The following is a 23,852-nucleotide window of genomic DNA, read 5'->3' on the forward strand; positions in this document are numbered from 1 at the left end:
AGCTATGGGCTCAAGGGGCGGGCAATAGAGAAAGGGGAAACAGATGCCAATCAAATGATGCTCCACCCCTTTAAAACAGTTTAAACAGAAACATATGGCCTATGAAAATAGAGTATACTCACACACTCAGCACATACTCGCATTCTCCCCAACTTTGTTCACATTCTCTGAAACATCCTACTGCTCTCCAAAACAAAAACAGCACAGTCACATTTGAAACACTGATCCTCTATTTTCAGAGAGAGAAAAACAGTCTACATTAATGGTAGTTTTTAGCATTAGTTTTAGTGTTCTATCCATCTCTCTAATATATATAATTTCAAATAAATTTTAAAAAATTACAATATTACTGTTTTTACTCTATTTTTTTTTTTAAATATATGTATAGCCTTGACATCTTGAAAACATTAAAAAATCTTACCAACCCCAAACTTTTCAACAATATTGTAACTTTGCACAAAAAGGTTAGTAAGCGCTTCTTTCAGTCAAATAATATAGTCTTTGTATGTAATCTTTATATATATTTAAGAGAATGTGTTTTAATGTTTGTTCTGGTGCAATTATTCTTCTACTGTACACATATGGTAATTGTAATTTTATCACTGAATTTGTTTATTTTATTTTTATGGTCGCATCACATGTTGATATTCAAACCAACATAACTCTTGTTTGCAATATTGCTTAACTAGTTAGAACCTTTTTAAATAGGCCTAGATTAAGTCCTCATCTTAAAACATTTGCATTTAAAGTATTTTTGCAGATGCTGTTATTTGGAGTGATTATTCTTTAAAAAGTATCCTGAGTATTTCAACCCTATTTTCCAGTCCTCAAAGCTGCACACATGCAGAGTTTGATAAACTTTTCATTTTCACAGTGTACCGATAAAGGGATGTTTTATTCCCTTTTTAAAGTCACTCTTTCTCTCTGTTTTGCTCTTAATTTTTCTCTTTCCTTCCCTCCTATGGCTCCCCCCTCCTCACCCCTCATTCCCCCCATCACACTGAAGCCACTTCCTCTCTGCCACGTCAACGGCCTCCCTCTGAACTGCTTTTTCTGAAAAATCACAGCATCCCTTTCTCTCTTTCTCTGACTCTCCTTTCTCCCAATTACTCTCTCACTCTCTTTCTGACCCCGATATCATATTTTACATGGACTGCATGTCGCTGTTGCTTATTTCTGCAGTTTGTTTTTCTGCAGGAATTCAGCTGAGCTCATGAACAAACAGGCACAATGTACTTTCTTATATTGTAAATCTAGAATAGAGACAGGATTGCTGAAAAATGTCTTGCTAGAATCAGGATCTCAAAATGTCTTTTTGAGGTTTAATTACTTTTAGTTTGACACGCCAACTTAAAATGCAGTGCTCATAGCGCCAGTCACTGAAAGAACAGCAAGACATGATGCAATGGCCAGTGACGTCAGTCTGTCTACACAGACCAACAATTAACATTTCAGACTCAGAAGAAGGAATTCATGTATGACTGAACCATGCAAATTGAATTGCTATGTACTGCCAGTGGGAGGAATATGTTCAATTAACAAAACAAACAATATGTTGATGTATGTTCAATGCACATAAAAATGTCTTTTAATTATCTTATTTTGGGGGCTTTTTCAGCAAATTTTAATATCAATAGAGTGCCACAGCCATGACATTAAACCCCAGAAAACTAATTTGCGATTGGGTTCCCTCAATATTTCCCTATGGGTTTTTGTAATGGGGTTTTTCAATTCATGAGTAAACATTATTATGTAGTTACTTAATACAAACATCTGGTTTTTAAATAAATAACTGCTTCACATTTCACGTTTTCAGTACAGGTGTGCATAATGTACACTGTAGACCAAAACATTCAAGTTATGTTTACCACAAACTATATTATTTAATTTATTTATATAGACAATATTATTTTAAATATTTTCATAATATTTTCAGTTTATTTTCATAAACTGACAAACCCCATTATAAAAACCCATAGGAAAATCTTGAAGGAACCCATTAAGTTCATTAATCTTCCGGGTTCTGACATAAAGGCTGAAAAACTTTATTAAGTTGCATTTCATGTAATTAATTTGATTATACTTTTAATTGGTTGACAGCTCTAAACGAACATATACGACCTGAATTCCGGAAAAGTTGGGACTTTTTAAAATTTGAATAAAATGAAAACTAAAAGACTTTCAAATCACATGAGCCAATATTTTATTCACAATAGAACATAGAGAACATAACAAATGTTTAAATGGAGAAATTTTACACTTTTATCCACTAAATGAGCTCATTTAAAATTTGATGCCTGCTACAGGTCTCAAAAAAGTTGGCACGGGGGCACCAAAGGGCTGAAAAAGCAAGAAATTTTGAATAGATTCAGCTGGGAGAACATCTAATTAAGTTAACTGACATCAGGTCTGTAACATGATTAGCTATAAAAGGGATGTCTTAGAGAGGCAGAGTCTCTCAGAAGTAAAGATGGGCAGAGGCTCTCAATCTGTGAAAGAATGCATAAAAAGACTGTGGAATACTTTAAAAACAATGTTCCTCAACATCAAATTGCAAAGGCTTTGCAAATCTCATCATTTACAGTGCATAGCATCATCAAAAGATTCAGAGAAACTGGAGAAATCTGCGTAAGGGACAAGGCCGAAGACCTTTGTTGGATGCCCGTGGTCTTCGGCCCTCAGACGACACTGCATCACTCATTGGCATGATTCTGTCATTGACATTACTAAATGGGCCCAGGAATACTTCCAGAAACCACTGTCGGTAAACACAATCCGCCGTGCCATCTGCAGATACCAACTAAAACTCTGTCATGCAAAAAGAAAGCCATATGTGAACATGGTCCAGAAGCGCCGTCGTGTCCTGTGGGCCAAGGCTCATTTAAAATGGACTGTTTCAAAGTGGAAAAGTGTTCTATGGTCAGACGAGTCCAAATTTGACATTCTTGTTGGAAATTACGGACGCCGTGTCCTCCAGGCTAAAGAGGAGGGAGACCTTCCAGCGTGTCATCAGCGTTCAGTTCAAAAGCCAGCATCTCTGATGGTATGGGGGTGCATAAGTGCATATGGTATGGGCAGCTTACATGTTTTGGAAGGCACTATGAATGCTGAAAGGTGTATATAAAGATTTTAGAGCAACGTATGCTCCCCTCAAGACGACGACTATTTCAGGGAGGGCCTTGTGTATTTCAGCAGGACAATGCAAAACCACATACTGCAGCATGGCTTCATAGTAGAAGAGTCCGGGTGCTGAATTGGCCTGCCTGCAGTCCAGATCTTTCACCTATAGAGAACATTAATGACATCATTAAATGAAAAATACATCAGAGACGACCACAAACTCAGCAGCTGGAAACCTATGTCAGGCAAGAATGGGACCAAATTCCAACACCAAAACTCCAGAAACTCATAACCTCGATGCCCAGACACCTTCAAACTGTTTTGAAAAGAAGAAGAGATGCTACATCATGGTAAAGCAAGCATCAAACATCAAATTTGAAATGAGCTCATTTCGTGCATAAAATTTTTAAATTTCTCAGTTTAAACACTTATGCTATCCATGTTCTATTGTGAATGAAATATTGGCTTATGTGATTTGAAATTCTTTTAGTTTTCAACATCCCAACATTTCTGGAATTCAGGTTGTAAAACATGTTTTGAAATTGTGGGTAACTAAAACCTACAATGATATTTCAGCACAAATACAGACAGTTTATGTAGAGCACAGTAAATACAACAGAACTCATTTTCATTCTCTTTCTTTCCAATAACCCTGAGGAGGACTTTGTGCTGGCCTACATATCATATCCACACACACATTAGTGTTTCCATTTGACTATGGTGGAGGAATGCAGAGTTGCATAACTAAGACAGCAGAACTGAGATCTCATTTCAGACACTCAGAGCAGAAAGAAAAAACACACATAATAACATTATTACATCTCACTCTGTGTTTAGAATATCAAATTCACCAATCCAACATGTATAATGTATAACTGATCTATTCCTCTTTCTGTTGCACACACACACACACACACATTGATATTGCAAATTGTGAAGACAATGTGAAGGCAGTGATATACTGTAATAATCTCACCAATAATGCTTTTTCACAGTGTAATTGTATATATTATCTTGAATTATCTTGCAGCTGTAACCCACATCCCTTGACATCAGCAGTCCAGGGGATCTTAACAAGGATATTTCTGTGCAAATTGACTCCAGCTGTTCTACTTCTTTGTTGAAAAGATGTGCTTCATGATGTAATGTTGAAGTAGCTCTTCCAGAGAAAGCACTTCTTGCCAAACATGCAGGACAACTACTGATAGGTGACCCTGAAAAGTTTGGTCAGATTTTTAGAACAATGGCTTTACATTAATCAGTGAAGTTCAAGACAGATGAACCAGCTAACACCAAACTAACACAGATAGAAATCAGTGTAACCTACAATCAAACAATCTCTGCAAATGCACAGGAGACTCAGCTAATGTTGAATGTTAAGGATTATTTTAAAATTGCCCTAAAACCAGCATGCACAGAAGTGTTTCATACTATTCACCATTAATTTGACAAATTGTACCACTGAATATCTTTACCAAATCTTACTCAACTGCAATCTAAGTACAACAGCACAACCTAGTGTACAAAGACCAACTCTGTGTGACATTGTAAGAAAAAAATCAGTAGAAAAGCATATATCCTGGCAGAAACCCTAAAACACAACACAATGCAATGTGTAATTCAAAACACATGTAAAACAACTTTGAAAAAGCCATATGGAACATTCCTTCACATGGTACATTGGGTATATTTTACTGTCAAACTCAAGTGTATAAGCAGAATATAGAAAATAAATAGAATACAGAAAAACAATATGGCCATGGTTTTAAAATAAGATTGTTCTGTTACTTTTTCTGTTACTGAAAGAAAAGAAAAAAACTGTATAGAAATTTACTGAGTTATATGATTGCTAGGTCATTTGCTTTATTGACAAAAGACTGGTTGAGTACAGCAGAACTGAGCTCTTATAACAAAAGTGGTTAAAAAATGTAACGTAATATTCACCTTCCCAAATTGAGGTCACAATATGAAGTCTCACCACTTAATCAGATCACACACTTTCTGTTCCAGAGGATTCCTGACCAGTGAGTAACTGTGTGAAAGAGAGAAAGTAGGCGTAAGAGTATTGTTGTGGTGACCACAACACAGCTCTCCACACTCCTCAACTCCACAACTAACTACATGAGACTGATACTGCTACGTTGCATCTGGCTGTTAAATGCAGTTTGGAAATATGAAGTGCTACATACAAAAAAATATATATTTTAATGTAGAGTAGGAAATATGGACTGCCTAACTGGTTAATACTTATCTAACCTGGAATGGAAAAGGAGTAAAATGTTCAAATTTATAACATTAAATTAGTGTAATATATATTTAAATATTTAAAATGATAGTTCACCCAAAAATAAAAATTACCATGACTTATTCATCCTCAAGAAATGCTACAGTAGGCGTTTATGACTTTCTTCTTTCAGACAAATACAACCAAAGTTATATTTAAAAAATAAAAATAAAAATAAAAATCCTGGTTCTTTCAAGCTTTATAATGACCGTGAATGGTAGTCAAGAATTTGAAGCAAAATAAAGTGCATCCATCCATCATAAAAAGTGCTCAACATGGCTGAGAATATGCTGAGAATATAACTCAGATTATATGGGAATCTCTTGATTTTTTTCATTCAGATGTGGAAATGTAGGACAAATATGTGAATCTATTCATTTTGTATTAATTTCTTTTTAGTATCCACACTGGGCAACTATATTATTTATCACTAAAGCACTAAACCATCATAGTTGCCTACAAAAGTCTATAGAAAACACAACAAAACTGTTCTTCTGACTATGTTGGTTTCTTATACACACTCAGCGAATTTCCAGTACATTACATTCAGGTACAGCGTGTAAAACAAGATTGATGATAAAGAATTAATGATAAGAAAGGTCATCAGTAATGAGGGCGCAGTCGGCATCGTTACAGCCAATCTCCACTTGAACAAGTTCTTGCCTCAAACAATTCCATATTTAGAGTTCCGTAGCCACACCCAAGGGGCGTGTCGTGCATGACGATGATTCCTGTTTACATGCTTTTGGGCGTCACTGGCAGCATGGCAGTGACTCAGAAACAGAAGGCTGATGTGGCTCGAGATCACAAGGCTGGGATCTCGAGCTCTTTGGCGAGGATTTTTAACACAACTGGATAATTTAAATAACCACAAGGACAAACAGGGTAAGCCAGGCGCATAGCTAATATGACAAGAAATTCCCACCCCCAAAACAGACAGTCTTCCACGCTGTCTGGGAACCAAAGTCAGATTTGACAGTGTTTTCTCTCTCTCTCTCTCTCTCTTGTAAAGCTGTTTGACCGCTTATTGTTTGTGTATTCATTTGAGTCTATACGGGAGTCATATGCGAAGAAATGCGTGTACGGATTCAAATTCCTTTGCTTTACTCTATAAGGTTATTATTTGTGATTCTTTTCTGTTTCCACGGAGATAAATCACCCAAAAATAAATCTTCTGTTATCATTTACTCACCTCTATGCTGTTTCAAACCTGTATGATTTTCTTTCCCCCATGGAATGCAAAGGAATTAGGAACCGACGAACTCAGTCACCGTTCACTTTCCTAACATTTTCCATACAATGAAATCCTGCCTAATTCTGCCTAACATCTCCTTTCATGTTCATTTTTTGGATGACGTTTCCATTTTAGAACCATTTAGAATGTTATTTTGAAATGTTAGGTTCTTCCTTGGTCGTGACTTTTCACAGGTTCTATCACAGTAGGATCTGTGACAAACTCACGCCCCTTGGTATTGGATGCTGGAACCACAGCTCAGAAACTGAAAATCACTGGCTGCCACACACCAACCGCAATTTTAATCAGGGTTAATTGGCTTTCAATTAATTTTTCAATTTTGAAGATTTTACATTTCTAGAAGTAGGTTATCTTTCATGACGCCACCGTCTGAGGTTCGTGGTATTGCGCAATCGACTTTGTCTTTTGGACCCTCTAGCGTTCGTAATTAGCTTCTAAATATATTTAGCTATTAAATATATATTTTATGAAATTATACACAGACACGTTGTGTGTGTGTGTGTGTGTGTGTGTGTGTGTGTGTGTGTGTTTGTGTTTGAGGACTCTCTACATACACAGTAAATTGTATACTGTACAAACTTTATATTCTATAGTTTGTTGGCTACCTTTCTTTTGCTATCTGGCCCAAATCACTCAGACTCTAGCCCTGTGTGTGTGTGTGTGTGTGTGTAATGCTAGCCATTTATTGGACACCTTTGTGACCCAAATTGTATGTTACATTGTTTATGCATTTTTAATAGTTTTAATTTTGAAAAGAAATTTACTTCTTCACTTCACTAAGAACTTTGTTTTACTAAACCAGAATCGGTGCTGTGTGTCAGTGCATGTATATCAGATGAAACTCATCCAAATGCCTTTGGATTTGGTAACAACAGGCTGTTTGTTCATGCAGTGTTGTGCAAGATGACAGATGCTTGGTTTTAACCGCTCTGTAGTGTCCCTGAATCAATAATTGCTCTTGGTACGGAGTGGCAGTATTCTTGTATGTGTGTACAGTATTGGTGTTCACACCCGATGTTTGTGATAACTTTATTGTTAATTGAAATAAACTGGGGCTGTTTTAGTTGAGGTTTATTGATTTAAGAAGCTTCCAATGAATGTCGTGAATGTTTTTTCCAGTCATTCTGGTTCCAGGACTGTCACGTTTGACAGTCTGTCATTACAAATTGTAGCTGATCAGTAATGTAGATAGAAGACAGTAAACATGTACACACAGCACATACCAGTCATATGCATTGTATCCTGAACATTTAAAGGGATAGTTCACGCAAAAATGAAAATTGTGTGATCATTATCTACTTAGACTTGTTTCAAACCCATAGGTTTTCTTCCTTCCGTGTAACACAAAAGTGTTGTATATGTGAATTTGTCAGCATGGCTATAAATGTTAGTATCCTGTTATGCCAGTAGGTCTAACAGAGCGCACTAATAATGGTCTGTGTGTGTAATGTAATTCAGCATGTATTAGAAATCATCAGTGCTATCAGATCCTGTCTGTATGCAAATTGCAAGTCCTTTGCCCTGATGACAGGTGTAACTGTAAACATTTGAACTTGAGTTAGAGATCAAGATCAAGATGTTAAGTTCTCTTTACTTGTCTAATTAATATTTAGTGAGATCATGTTAATGAAGTGACTACAGTTCACAATGTATTTCAAGTTAGCACGCACCGGTCATTAGGTTTGTTATTTTAGACTAATTCAGCTCAGCACATTGATCACATTTCAGACATTATTTGAACTGAGGTTACACACAGCCACTGATAAGAAAGCGTCCCATGTGTGTTTGTTAGAAACTCTGCACTTTAGCACTCAGGCTCTAGAATCAGCAGAATTTAGAACTGTTGATTGCATTAATGTACTCAGATACAAGTACTACTGATTGTGCACAGACCTTTGGAGTCAGAGACTGAGAAGTTGAAGATGGTGAGCTGTAGAGGGTGATTCAAGGAGACCAGGGGTGTATATAGTGAGTGTCTGCTTATTCTGTCGGATTTATTGTCACTGAATGGGTTAGGGACATGCAAAACTACATATTTTCAAAACCAGCTTTCCTGACTGACTAGTCGATGAATGATTCCTAAAGATATAGTCCACCCAAAAATGATGAAGTCACGAGTTACTCACCCTCATGTTGTTTCAAACCTGTAAGACTTTTTTCTTTCTTCTGTGGAACATAAAAGATATTTTGAAGAACACTGAAATCAAACCACTTTGAAGCCCATTGTCTTCCATTGTATGGACCAAAAATACAGACATTTCTCAAAATATTCTCTTCCACAAAAGAAAATAAGTCATACAGGTTTGGAATGACTCAAGGATAGGTGAATGATGACATTTTTCGGTGACCTATCCCTTTAAGGACACTCTGTGTAGTTAGGTTGGTTTTTGGTGTTTACATCACTCAATGGATTGCAACAGAAAGGAAAAGAAAGCAGGGGAACGATTTTAACTTTCATGAAAAAATAAGAACAATTACCATTTTATTTTTATTTAATTAATTAATTAATTAATTATTTTATTTTACTTAACCACTCTAACCACTAACCACTTTTAAACTATTAAAAGTCCAATTAATAAATAAATAAATCTAAAACTTACAAGATTCTTAGTACACAGTCAGAATAAAAACATTTATATGAATTCCTTAAAGGGATAGTTCACCCAAAAATTATTTTTTTTTTTTTTTATTTCTGTTTAAGTTTCTTCCTTATGTTGCACACAAAAGAAGATATTTTGAAGAACTAAACATTTTTTAATCCCCATTGACTTCCATAGTAGGGAAAGAAATACTGTGGAAGTCAGTGTGGACCATCAACCGTTTGATTACCAGCTTTCTTCAGAATATCTTCTTTTATGTTCAAAATAAGAAAGAAACTCATACAGGTTTGGAACGACATGAGGGTGAGTAAATGATGACAATGATGACTGTGTACATGTGTAATGTTGTCTGTTTCTGCAGGTATGCCGGGCTCCAGGTACGTTGGTGTGGAGGGTTGGAGCAGTAAGCAGGTCGCTGGCTGGCTCAGAGATCAGGGGTTTCGTGAATATGTGGATCTCTTGTGCTCTAAGCACCGTTTGGATGGTGCCAGTCTGCTTTGTCTTACTGAGACTGACCTGCGGTCTCCTCCACTGGAGCTTAAGGTGCTGGGTGATATCAAGAGATTGATGCTGGCCATGCGGAGGCTACAGAGACAACACACAGCCCTCACGCAGTCAGGGTCAGAGGTCAGTGCGTTGTCTCTCATACGCACTGGAGGAGCAGACTGTGTCATCTCTAATGGCTTCACAGAGCGAGGGTCAGGAGACCACCAATACTGTAATGGGGCGGTCACTACAGTTGGTGGGGAACATAGTTACTCGAACGGCAAGCGTAAACAGTGTTGTGTTCGGTTGGACCCGGAGTACTGGAAAACGGCACTCAGCGCACTTTACGCCATGCTGGTGTGCGGAGTGACATCATTTGTCATGGTACTAGTGCATGAGCGGGTTCCTGACATGAGGACATACCCGCCTCTTCCAGACATATTTCTAGACAGGTGAGTTATATCTGAATGGGTGGTGTGGAAATATTTCAGGACAGGTGTGTTATATTACTTCACCGGATCTTATAGAGTTGGGTGATGTATTGAAAATAACATATGTTCTTGGTGATAAGCGAAATAACAATGATTTCAGTGCTCAACTTTTTATTTTATTTTTTATTTTAAATGTATTAAGACATTTGAATAGATATATTTCATAGTGTTTATTTAAACCTTACCTCAGTGCACGTCTGTACGAAAGTGAATTTTAAAATGCTTTTGTAAAATTATAGTGTACTGTATAAAAGAAGAATATATGAAAACTATTTATTTACATAAATATATGTAATATACTATGAACTGATACAACAGTTAAAAAAAATATTCATTTACCCCTTGTAAATGCTTGTAGTGATCATTTTGAAAATGCAACGGATATCTGCATTTTAAATGCACGACCCAACTTAGCTTGTTTTTGTTCACAATTCAGTTCAAATGAGAAGTATTTTTTTTCTCAATAATCTTTTCTTGTGTTTTGGTAGTGTTAATCAAGAATTATGACTCTTGTTATTTATGTGTCAGTGTTCCCAGAATTCCCTGGGCCTTCGCCATGGCTGAAGCATGTGCAGTGGTGTTGGGTTCCATATTAATGCTGGTGTTATTGATGCACAAACACAGGTAAACACACAAACAAAGTCAAAATGCAACCCAGCACTAAGAGACATTTTAAAAAGTTTGCTATGGTCTCAGTTCTTTTCAGAAAATACTGGTATTTAATGGTAATGCTTTATTATTTCAAACATCCCTTGTAAATGTGTGATACAACAGTGAATTACATACTCATTTTCCATCTGTCTGTGTCTTTCTCTGTGTGTTTTAGGTCCATTTTGTTTCGCAGGCTCTGTAATTTGACAGGCACTGTGTTCTTGCTCCGCTGTGTCACAATGTTTGTTACTTCGCTGTCTGTACCTGGTCATCATCTGCAGTGTTCAGGCAAGGTGAGGTACACACACACACACACACACACACACACACAGGGACACACCATCTGTCTTTCTCATTCTTTGTCTTGGAGGTGCATCTGCGGTGGGCAATGAAGTAAGACATATTTTACTGTAGGTACCCCCTCAATATTTTTTTACATTTCATGCAAATCTTGTTTCTCGGGTGAATAAATATCTTTGAACAGAATTGGAGTTGAATTATGTCATTATATTTCAAAATCAATACACACATTTAAGGAGATTAATTCTAGATCGCAAAGATAAAATTTTTTGTAAATGTTATACTCTAGAGCTTCTTGGCAATTGATTTTGCCTATAAAATATATTTTTTTAAGTTATTATATTAGACTAAATAAAAACACTTAATCTCAGGATTTTTTTTTTTTTTTTTAATTGACAGATTAAGACGATATAAAACATATTTTTCAAAAATCTTTTTAAAGATGTCTCTCATGCTCACAGAGGCTGCATTTATTTGATCAGAAATACAGTAAAAATAGTAATATTATAAAATATTAATACAATTTAATAATAAAATAACTTTACTGTCATTTATGATCAATTTAATGCATCCTGATTTTATTTTGATTTAATTTGATCTGCAAGGTACCTGTGTACAGTATCAATATGTAGAAACAATCCTTCTTGATCATATCATCTTCCTCTAATAATGTCAATGGCTAGCAATCACCCAGAACACTCCATCATTGTGGCAACGGCTTTTGCAAAGGCAAAATACCACCATGTTTTCCTCACAAAATATAAAATACTGTCTTGTTAATTAAAAATATATATTATTATTGATTATATAATTTTATATATATATATATAATATAAAAATTTATAATATTATTTTTATATTATTTTCTTTTATATTTTTGTCATTATTTATCTCCCTCTTACACTTCTGCCTGACTATCATCCATCTGTACAGTATGCGAGCATTAATATGCATTTCTGTATTCGGCAGATGTATGGTGATGCATGGACAAAAGTGCAGCGTGCGTTGGAAATCTGGAGCGGGCTTGGCATGTCTTTAACTGGTGTTCATACATGTGGTGATTATATGTTCAGTGGACACACTGTTGTTCTCACCATGCTCAACTTTTTTGTCACTGAATGTGAGTATGGAAATGGTGTGGAGAGTTGTTCTCATTGAAAATATCTAGCACTATTAGTATAGTATTTTATCAGCTGAATTTCAGCGGTGCGATCAATGTCTTTTTGTGATTTTTAGACACGCCACGTAACTGGAACTTCATCCACACCATGTCCTGGGTGCTAAACCTGTTTGGAATCTTCTTCATCTTGGCGGCTCATGAGCATTACTCCATCGACGTCTTCATCGCGTTCTACATCACCACCAGACTGTTCCTGTACTACCACACGCTAGCAAACACGCAAGCCTATCAGCACAGCCGCCGAGCGCGTATCTGGTTCCCTCTCTTTTCTTTCTTTGAGTGCAATGTGACTGGACCTGTTCCAAACGAGTATGGCTGGCCGTTCTCCAAACCCGCCTTCATGAGGATGCTTCTAGGATAGGACATCTCTGTTTATGTCGAGCTTAGACTCTACAGTCTTTATGTTTGGAGTCCTTGGGAAATTATTTATTTTTTAATTTATTGCATTTGTTCACTTTCTTGAAACTTCTGTTTGTACTACTTTGTTATTGTTTTGCTGACTAACACTTCTTATAATTTCCAAATTACCAAATCTACCTATACCAATCTATAAAGCGCATGTATTTGCTCTGGATACCTTATAATGCAGAATCATCTTTTCAATTCACTGGTGAAACAGTTTTGACAGCTTACAATTGCAGATTTATGTTACACTAACCATTAAGCATGTAATTTTTAAACTTTTGGAGACATACAGTATGCTTACTTACTGGAAAAGCGCTAATATACATTTAGTCTTTATTAAATAATAATACATAATGCTTCCTATTCCAGGTCTTGACATGTGTAATGGTGCATATTTAAAGTCTTACAGCCACAGAGATACAATGCTTAAGTTTTGCTAACACATTTTTTGACACTTTGCTTTTAATATGTGACCATTGTATAGATATATTACATTTTTATGCGATTCCAGGAATAGATCAGGATTATGAAATGTTTTGCCAATATCAGCATCTTATACATGTTCAGCACTTTTACATGGACTTTAAAGGGAGATACAGCATTTTCATTTACCTGTATGATTTGTGTGTTTGTATGTTTGAGGATGAGGCATTTGTGAATGTAATAGATTTATAAAACTGTTTCTTTTTTGCTGTTTTATTTAAATGTACCTTGATGCTAAAAAAAGTATTATCAGTTGGGGTAACCGGAGAATACTTGTACTGGAATAAAAGTTTACAGACTCACTAAACACATTTATGTGTGTGTTTTAGTATGACAAATGCCAACTGTGTTGTAGATTAGCTTATTATTGCAGTTTCTGTTTATACAGTTAGGTGTGATATATCAAGTATTGCTCAGAATTTACAGCGCTGTTTGACTAGAGATTAAATGATTTAACCGTTTAACCTGATTTGACTGCAAAGTTTTCAGTCACACAGAATGACTTTAATTTTGGTGCCAGTAATTATTATATGAAATAAGCGCACAGGTAGACACAATTATAGACAGTTTTACATTTTTCCTTCCTTTTCTACTGCCCTTCACTGCTTGACTCAAGAGGTTCAATGTGACAAGACATTAAAACTCCAAACCCTGTGAGCAATATTGTAGATTCTGATGCAAAATGTATTAAGTAACATCACATAAAGATATTAAGTATGAATATTTAATAGCAACATTAAAAATGTAAATTTTTAGTCATTTATATCAATTCTATAATACCATATGAAGTGTTTTATTCTATTTATTAATTTAATATTTTTATTTGAATCCTTTATAAGTAAATTATTTATATTTATAAATAAAATTATATTTATTTATAAAATTATTTAAAGATTAGTTCATACAGTCATGCAAAATAGGTTTTTATTCTTTAAAAAACAGTGTATTGGCTGAATATATGATTCAGTAGAGGTAACAAAAGGCTCTTTATGTTTATGCACTTGTGTTGAATGCCAACGCATACAAAATGAAGTGACATGATCAAACATAGGCTAAGAGTATTAATTAATTGCTCTGGATAAAAGACCTTACTTTCCCGTCATGAGTAAAGCCAGTTCCTGTTTAATTAGTAGAGAACAAGCTTGTCATTTTTGATTTATCAGCAATGATATGATATAAAAAGGTGTGAGAGTGTCCATTCGGCCACTGGTCGAACTGATCTCTCATCAGCACTTGCTTTAGCTGGAACTTTTACAACATGGTACAGTACACCTTATTAGGTCTTTTCAATCATAATCTATAATACAGCCTTTAAGAATTATTTACCACAACAAAATACTGCTTTTGGTTTCAGCTCTGTCTTATATTACAATATTGAGTGTCTGTAGTTAATCATTTAAAAATAATAATTTAATACACTTTTCATCTACCATTATTTTATTTATTGGCATCATGTTGTGACATATTAAACTGTCCAGTAACTTCTCTTCATCTTCTCAGATGTGTTTGTTGAGAGTGTGTATTCTTCTCTTCATGGTGGTCTCCTGTAGTGCCGAGTGCTACATTCGAAAACCTGAAGTCGATTTGTCATCTGTCGATGACATAACAAACCATCTACAAGGTGAGCAAAACTGTCCAAAGCTTTTTCTTTCTGAAATAAATTTCTACTAAAAAATGTTGTTTCATGTTTATAAATGAAATAGCATATTTTGTTTGAATACTTATAAGGATAAACCACAGCATTTATAAAATATATTTTTTGTAAGCTCTCTGTCTAATGTCCGCTGTTTTAAATAATCATTATCAAATATCATAAATAACAATATTTTGCGTTTACAGTTTATTTATGGTCCTGTGTGTGTGCTGGTTTGTTTAGGTTGTGTGGACTCTGATGAAGTAATCCATGACTTCAACTCTGAATGGGAGAAGGACTGTTACAACTGTACTTGTGCACTATTTGGCATTAGATGCTGTAACAAGTAAGTTTAACAGTAGTTAGACTTAATAGTGTTTTCATGACAATTCGGTTGTCAATACAAAGTTTGCTTATATACATAATCTTGTCTGTGTGTGTGTGTGTGTGTGTGTGTGTGTGTGTGTGTAGGATCCCAACAGCAATAGAGCACCCTGATGAATGTGAGATGGTTGTTGACAAAACAACCTGCTCCTTCACTCTAGCACTTGCTTCAGACCACAGCAAACCATGCCCATTTGCCTAACAAAACTGGACGCAATGCCACATCTATGGAATAAGTCTCTGATTGGGTAGAAAACATAACAAATAAAATAAAGGCTTAACTGTATAATCTAATTATACAATAAAATGTTTGTTGTGGCTTTCTCTGGATTTTAATCCATTAACTGTGCAGAACTGTTCAGCCTGTTCATGCAAATTGCAGATATCATGTGTGCTGGTTCTGAAGTGTCCAGCTTGAATTCAGTAACAAATTTGGCTCTTTACACTGGTTTTAGGTTGTTTGTGCTCTACTTACTTCAGTGTCTTTTCCATGCTCTACATGTGTATTTATGAAATGGAGGGCATATGACATATAGCCTATACATTATTTGAGCACATTAAGTTAATTTAGTTTTTATGTTAATAATATACTGTAACAAACCAAAAAGTGTGCATGTACACGATTACTGTATACTGTCTTTAAAAAACATCTTAATAATTTATAGTCCTACATTATTATTATTTTTGTTTGTTTTTTTGACTTAGCTAATGTAAATAAAAACACCAAGTTCAAGGAATTTCTTGGAATATCCTTTAACACAATTCACAAATGAAAGAATTCAATGTTTATGAGAAGGTTTGTTCTTGTTCGATAAGGCCGGTAAACAGCATTACTTTAAAAGAAAAGCTAATGTGGAGTGCAAAGGAATGGGAATTTTATCATCACTGAATTTGCTGGGGTATAATTTTGTCATGATGATATGTTATTATAATATTAGTTACAAATGTTATGTAGATACTGTTTTATGAAGCTCCTCCAACCCAGAGAGATGTGACACAATTATTTTATTTATTTAAGCATAATTTAAAAATATATATATATATATATATATATGTCTATATGGTTTTTATTAAAGGGGTGGTTTACTGCTTTTTTTCTTTGCTTGATTGCATTTATGGGGTGCAATATAACATGTCTTCGTGTTTCGTTTGTTAAAAAAACGCCTTATTTTTTTATATATTTCACCTTTATTGTAAGCCGCTTTCTTCTCTGTCATTTAAACGACCGGTTGACTTCCTGATTCTATGAAACCACTCCCTCAGAAACTTGGTTAGTTGGGCCGGTGTGTTGTGATTGGCTAAACTGCGTACTGCAGTCCGGAAACTTCACGCCCATTACCTTCACGGGCGACAGTCGCATGTGCTCCGGTTAAATGTAAATAATGGTGTCAATATTGCCGTATCAGTTTGAGCCAGAATCAGGCCCAGAAAGCGGTAATGAAGAGAGTCAAGCAGAACTTCCGCAAGCATGGCTCTTACAAAACGTTTCTGAATGGAAGTTTGCTGTTGTGATTACATATAATTGTTACAGGGTGGCCGCGGGTCCTTAAAAAGTCTTAAAATGTATTAAATAAAGTTTTGCTTAAAAAAAAGCCTTAAAAAGTCTTAAATTCAGATTCAGTAGGTCTTAAATATCTTCGGTGTCATTACCGCAAAAGTTTCACCAGTCTGACGGACCCAGGGACTGTTTACAATCATTGGACAGACGGAAGACCCCCCACCCCCCGCGCAATGTAGTTACTGCGTCATCAGAGAGAGTTGCGGCAGAATGCAGGTCGAATACCACCAGCTCGCTGACAAGCCTTCTAGCTGCTTTAAATGGGTTAATGCAAGTTTACTGAAAAATTGCTCGAGGATTTTACTTGCCCGACAGGACAAATAGCCTGATTAAAACTTAAGAGACATTTTATTACATTCAGCGTAAACAGCGATTGATAATGGATAGTGTATTTCTGGTATCAATGTTGCGCTGTTGAGGCTCATGCTGCCTGTCTCTGTGAGAGACTTATATGGAGAAATCAAATCAAATGAGCATAACGGCAAACATAAAGAAACTCACAGAACGAACATACTGAGGTAAAAATTCAAAATGTTTAGTTTATTTATAACATGATGATGATGATAACATACCATGACAAGGGGACTATTTTGCTAAATATTTTCATGATTGCAAATGTTACATTAATTTTGGCTCAAGAAACAAGTAGTTAAGTAGTTACTTGCATTTTAGACAGAATATTGACTGTTTTGTTCTATTTCACCAACGAAAATAGTTCCAAACAAAGATCAGAAGTATTGCACATTCTCCAAGCAGCACTCGCATTTTTGTTCCTGAATGATTCAGTGTTTTGAATGAATCGGTTGAATGAATAAGTGACGTACCGCCAGCTACTGGTGGTTTAGTTAGTTTAAAAGTATGCATTTTTCCACCAACATTTCTTATTTGTATATTAAAAAAAATGTATTTAAAACATTAATCTCATAACATTATTTCACTAACAAGGACCACACATCAACCATGCAGATAATACTTTATTACGATGGAGACAGGATGAAAGGAATTGGAAGGGATGGGGTGTAATGATTCTCTGAACTGGCTGATCAGGGAAGTCTTGTTGAGAGACTTAGAGTGGGGGCTTCGTCTCTGTAGATAATACGTTGGGTTATTAGAAGACCCCCTTGATGCAACCTGTGGAAGAGATGCGGGATGTTTAAAGATATAAGGAGCGGAGGGAGGGGGTGGGGAGAGAGGGGATGAATGGATGGATTAGAGGGGAAGGGTGGGTGGGAACAAGAAACTGAGACGAACAGTTCAGAGAAGGTCAGGTTTGCATAAGTAGCTGACGGGTAGCGAGGTGATTGGTTGAGGCGTGGCCCTGCTCCCGAACTTTAGTTAACTCATTAACTCCATTTCACTAACAAGGACCACGCATCAACCATGCAGATAATACTTTATTACGATGGAGACAGGATGAAAGGAATTGGAAGGGATGGGGTGTAATGATTCTCTGAACTGGCTGATCAGGGAAGTCTTGTTGAGAGACTTAGAGTGGGGGCTTCGTCTCTGTAGATAATACGTTGGGTTATTAGAAGACCCCCAAAGGTTTGAAAGAGCTGATGTGGGCTTGAGCCTGAAGGAGATCGTTAAGATCGTTATGGATATAGAGACGGTATGCTTCGGATGACCAGCAACCCATGACTCTTATGGTTTCGGCCGAGATGCCTGCGCTGGCAGCCGTAGTGGCTGCTCCAATCCGGAAGGAATGTATGGAGTAGTGTTTAGAAGATATGCCGGAGGCGCTGAGAACCTTTTGAAAGTGCTTGTTAAACCAGGATCTCGTGGCCATTTTCCCATGTTCTGTAAGAAAGAGAGGATCTCGAGGAGAAGAATTATTGGCGTATCTGGAATTAGCGTACTCCGAGAGTGGCTCGTAGGGGCTGAGGAAGGAGTTGAAGCGAAATATGTGAATGGGAGTTGACTCTCCGAATTGATCGGTTTTGCTTTTCTTCAGAGTGTAAATGAGCGAATTTGGAGTATGAGCAGAGATGTCGGAGAGGCTAGGATGGATGACAGGATTGAAAGTGGAAGTCGAAGGGGCAAATTCTGAGCACCTCAGGAAGCCAAAGAATGCGAGAAGAAACATGCATTCTAACGTTCGGTCTATCGAGGGGCTCATGTAGCCTGAGCGTAATGTGTGAATACATTGGCTCAGAAGATCAGAAGTTAATGGCAAGCGTCTAGTTATGGTGGCTGGTTCTTGTTTCCGTAGGCCTTTGATAAGCATGGAAACATGGGAATGGGAAATTGAGTGGCATCGCTCGCCAGTTGCAAGTTTGTAAATGAAGTTGATTCCGGCTAAGTAAGTCTGGATGGTGGAGGCTCAGATGTTTTGATAACAATGGGCATGTGTGACAAAATTGCAGATGGACCAAGCATCCATTAGTGGAAACGGAAGATGGTAATAAAAGTGGTAAGCGTTAAAACAGGTCCAACCGGTTAGGTAAGACGAGAGGGTGCTACAGGCAAGACAGCTGAGGATAGCTTCGCGAGAAGCATTCGAGAGGACTTCCAGATGTGAATTTAGTTGAAGATGGTAGCAGAAAACGGTGGAACCAGCGTGGGATGGCTGTCTGATTCTGGAGCTAAGATCCTGAACTTCTGAAAAGAAAGACGATACAAAGAATCAGCTATGCTATTGAGGTAGCCCGGAATGTGAGCAGCTCGGATGAGGAACTGGTGTTGGGCAGATATTAGTGTCAGTCTGCGAACTAATTGCATGATGGCTGGGGAACGAGATCTGCCTTTATTTATGATTTCAACCACTGCTGAGTTGTCCGAGTGTATAAGTATGGTATGTTTGGACCATTCGTGCCCCCAAAGGATGGCTGCTATAATAACTGGATACATTTCGTAAAGAGCGGATGGGGGCGAGTCTGATTGCTGAACGAGATGGCTAAACTCCGGTGGCCATTCGGAAGCGTACCAACGGCCACTGTAGTATCCGCCGAAGCCAGTGGAAGGTGCTGCGTCTGTATACAGCTGAATATCTTCTGGCTGTGTGACATAGTCATTATAAAAGAAGGATATGCCGTTCCATGAAGACAAAAATTGCTGCCAGAGGTGCATTTCCATCTTACAGCCTTCGTCCAGAATGACTTTGTCATGAAGGGAGGTGATTGTTGTAACTTTTGATAGTAGGTAGGAAAGGAAAGATTTCCCTTGGGGAATTATTCTGATGGCGTAGTTAAGGTGGCCGAGGAGGGCTAATAGCTGACGCTTCGTGCACCTATCTGCTAGAAGATAGTTTGATAGGAGCAATGAAATGCGTTGTACTTTCTCAGGAGGCAGAGATGCTTGGAAAGAAATCGAGTCTAGGGTGATACCTAGAAACTCAATGGAAGTGCATGGCCCTAGGGTTTTCTCTTTTGAAAGGGGAACGCCCAGTTCGGAAAAGACTTGGACGAGAGTAGATAGTCCTGAGTGTGGAGGTGTGGATGGAGGTGTAAAGACGAGGAAGTCGTCGAGAAGGTGAAGGACATAGGGAAGCCTGTGGTTATTGATTAAAATCCAACATAAGGCCTCCGAGAGGGAGTCGAAGATCTTGGGGCTACTTTTGCAGCCAAAAGTGAGGCGTACTGCGAAATAATAAGCTCCTTTCCAGAATGTTCCGAAGAAATGCCAGAATTCTGGTTGAATGGGCATAACTTTGAAAGCGCTGGTGATGTCTGCTTTTGAGAGCCATGAACCGTGGCCTGCCTTGCGAATAAGAGTGATTGCTTGGTCGATGGATGCGTATTTCATAGAGAAGTCTGGGGCTGGGATGATACTATTAATGCTAGGTATGGGTGTGCCGTGGGGGGAGGAAAGGTCAATTATTAACCTCTTCTTCCCAGAGTATTTTCTGGTGGCGATGCCGATGGGACTGATTCTAAATGGAGAAAATGGAGGTTCTTTGAATGGACCTATCAGAAATCCCTCTTGGACTTCTTTAGCTATTAATGCGTCGACGGTGTCTGGCTCAGTGAGAGCGGACTGAAGGTTGTGGGAGATATGAGAGGTGTCTGGCTTTATTTCTATCCCTGGATGAAAACCATTTTGTAATCCATTGGTAAGGAAATCTACGAACTCTCTGTCAGGGTGGTCTAATGAGGCAGTGGCTAGGGCTTTTACCTTGATTGGAGTTCCGAGATACTTTAGTAGTCATTCAGGTAAAGCAGTTGGGTTATGGGGGCAGGAATTCCTGGCGTGGGCACCGCCACAGAAGGAGCAGACGTGTAGGAGTCTGCAGTTCGAGAGTGAGCATCCGAGATGGTTGAAGTTATTGCATACCATTCTGCCTCCTTGATATAGAATCGGCCGTCCTCTTTTATCTATACTTTTGGGAATTGGGAGGTTGACTGTGGGGCGTATGTCGAGGGGTTTTGGAATGATAGGTGGAGGTGGAGCTGCCGAGGACAGTCTATTGAAAATGGGTATTTTGCGTGAGGAAGATGGCTGAGATTTAAGAGGGGTGATAACCGTGCTCATGGAGGCAGGATGTGACGGGGCTCCGCAAAGCTCGCAGGAGAGTGAAGTACGGGCTGCGAAGATGCGACAGTAAAGTTTGGCATCGAGGGTGCCCCAGTATGTCCCTTGGTTAAACTGCTGTAACCGACCTGCAGCTTGAGTGGCAAAAAGAACGTGGTAGTTATAGAAGCCTGTCCCTCCGAAGCGTACGGCCATGTCTAAAATGATTGATAGATAATCGTCTAGCTCGGTCCTACGATCTGGGTAGACAGAACAAATTATGTCTCGGTAGATCGCGAAGGCTAGAGCGAATTCGGTAGGGGTAAGGTCTTTAGAACGAGAATTTATAGTGTGGCTAAGCTGCATGATGCCTTGGCTGGTTTGCAGCTCTCTAGGCTGGCTGATGTTTATGAGGGATGGCTGGAGAAGGTGGGCTAGATCGATGTAATTACCAGATAGAATCTGATGACGTAAGACTGGGGAGACGGGGGAAGGCCGAAGAACTGATGAAGCTGGCTGAGGAGGTGGTGTTGCTGTGGCCAGCGTATATGGGCTGCTGTTAATTGGCATGAAAAGAGGGTATTGGGAAGGGGAGGGGTTAGGGAAGGTAAGGGAGGGGAAAAGGATAGATTAGTTGGAAGAGCAGAAGGTACAGAAGGAGGTTGAACAGACCCACTGGCAGGAATGATTCCCAGGTTTGCTGCAAGGGGAACTTGGTTTGGATTAGTTAGTAGAGAAGAACCAGAAGTAGCAGAAGCCGTATTGCTATTAACGGCTGAAGGGAGGGTAGAGGAATGGATGGTGGGATGAAAGGATGAACGAGTGTTAGGATTTGGGGCAGTTTGTGAACATAAGGATGATAAGAAGGATGTAATTATCTGTGATAATTCGAAGGTGGAAGGAGCCGGTGTTGGTGGCCTTTGCATTTGCTGCGGATGCTGCTTGCTGAGGTCGTTGTCGAGGCTGAGTATTGACGTCACGAGTGACGAGGAGAGGATTCCATGAGGATCCCGGAAGAGTCGAGGGCTCTGAGTTTACCTTTAGAGGAGTGTTGACAGATGCTGTGTAAAGTTGGAAAAGTCGTGATTTATTATCATAGCGGCTGAAGTTGATGCTTCTATCCTTGAAAGCGCGCTGTAGGCGAGATACGGTCCAATGCTTGATATTACTCTCTGGTCTGGGGGACTTGCCGTGAGTGCTTTGGCGAGGACTGCCGGTGGATGGATTTAGACGCTGTTGGCGGGGAACAAGATCGCGCGGGCTTCGAAGAGCCGCGGTCCGTTGCTTGGTGTTACTGTCTAATCTGGGAGACTTGCCGTGAGTGCGTTGGCGAGGACTGCGAGTGGGTGGATCTTGACGTTGTTGGCGAGTAGAGCGGTCGCGCCTGCTTCCGTGCCTGTGAGATCTATCGCGATCGCGGATAGAAGTACTCGTGTGCGGCGGAGAGTGGGCGTCTGGTCGAGTCGGGGTTGGAGAAATCTCGGATAATGAACTTGTACGAGAATGCTCACGGGGCTGAGGGATTTGAACAGCGGAAAGCAACCGATGTGAAGATTGGCTGCGTGAGGATTGTTGAGAAGATTTGCTGGGTGAAGAACAATTGATTCCGAATAGATCGTCATCTGAGTCGGAGGGGTTAATCTGCAGCTCTGGATCCATGGTGAGTGAGTCCAACAAGAAACTGAGACGAACAGTTCAGAAAAGGTCAGGTTTGCATAAGTAGCTGACGGGTAGCGAGATGATTGGTTGAGGCGTGGCCCTGCTCCCGAACTTTAGTTAACTCATTAGCTCCATTTATTGCGGTTGTAAATTTGTAGTGCAAATTATTTCATTTGATTGCTAACAGCTGTAGTGTACATTAAATTTCTTCATCAGTTGTAAGAATTTGACATGAAAGATGACGCATTACATTTAATAAGGTTAAAAAATATTGGACTTTATGGAGGTAAATAACAACCTGGGTTAAATATTAAAAACATGCAGATTTAAATGCTGAGTAGAAAACTGATGAAAATATTGCTTCATTTACACCACCAAAAATATTGCTGATGTGGAGCTTTTGAGGGATATTTTGTATGGGATATTGTCTTCAGATATGAAAAGTTCTCTGTATATCGTAATAATAAATAGCATTTTTGACAGCGATGATATTTTGATTTCTTTTTAAATTTAAAAACACATTAAATATTACATTTACGTATGTAATATAATGTGTATTTCCTTCACAGGTTTGGTCTTAAATTTTACATATGGTGGTATTAAAAAGGTCTTAAAAAGTCTTAAATCTAACTTGTTCATATCTGTAGACACCCTGTTGAAGTTTGTACACGTTTGTCTTATACACACAAAATAGCATCGAACTAACTGTCTACTATAACCAAACAGCGTTGGCTTGTGTTTACGTTCTTGATCAAATCGGAAAAATTACGTCATAAAGTATACATGGAAAATACATTTACAAAATTAGTACATAATTACAAATTCGGGTCCAAAATGTTTGTACGCGTTTGTCAAAGACACACGAAATAGCATTTAACTAACTGGCTACTAAAGCCAGCGTTGGCATTTGTTTA

At 38.1% G+C, this 23,852-nt stretch overlaps 3 protein-coding genes across 3 annotated transcripts; 2 read left to right on the forward strand and 1 right to left on the reverse strand.

The window, feature by feature from the left end:
• Nucleotides 1-6,152: 6,152 nt before the first annotated feature.
• samd8 (sterile alpha motif domain containing 8) lies at nt 6,153-13,586 on the forward strand. The gene is made up of 6 exons (XM_058749623.1): nt 6,153-6,289; nt 9,621-10,197; nt 10,765-10,860; nt 11,063-11,180; nt 12,157-12,307; nt 12,424-13,586. The coding sequence occupies exons 1-6, from the start codon at nt 6,196-6,198 to the stop codon at nt 12,726-12,728; spliced, it is 1,341 nt and encodes a 446-aa protein (XP_058605606.1). The 5' UTR covers nt 6,153-6,195; the 3' UTR covers nt 12,729-13,586.
• A 1,169-nt stretch (nt 13,587-14,755) lies between these two features.
• Nucleotides 14,756-15,474, forward strand: si:ch73-288o11.4 (beta-microseminoprotein). The gene is made up of 3 exons (XM_058748565.1): nt 14,756-14,876; nt 15,132-15,234; nt 15,360-15,474. Exons 1-3 carry the CDS (start codon nt 14,756-14,758, stop codon nt 15,472-15,474), a joined length of 339 nt encoding a protein of 112 aa, XP_058604548.1.
• Nucleotides 15,475-19,353: 3,879 nt separating this feature from the next.
• Nucleotides 19,354-21,849, reverse strand: LOC131523563 (uncharacterized). The gene is made up of 2 exons (XM_058750045.1): nt 21,150-21,849; nt 19,354-20,852 (listed from the first exon to the last, which is right to left on the reverse strand). The coding sequence occupies exons 1-2, from the start codon at nt 21,847-21,849 to the stop codon at nt 19,354-19,356; spliced, it is 2,199 nt and encodes a 732-aa protein (XP_058606028.1).
• Between the last annotated feature and the right edge of the window lie 2,003 nt (nt 21,850-23,852).

Source organism: Onychostoma macrolepis, chromosome 17 (assembly GCF_012432095.1).
Source record: "Onychostoma macrolepis isolate SWU-2019 chromosome 17, ASM1243209v1, whole genome shotgun sequence".
Classification (NCBI taxonomy): Eukaryota; Metazoa; Chordata; class Actinopteri; order Cypriniformes; family Cyprinidae; genus Onychostoma; species Onychostoma macrolepis.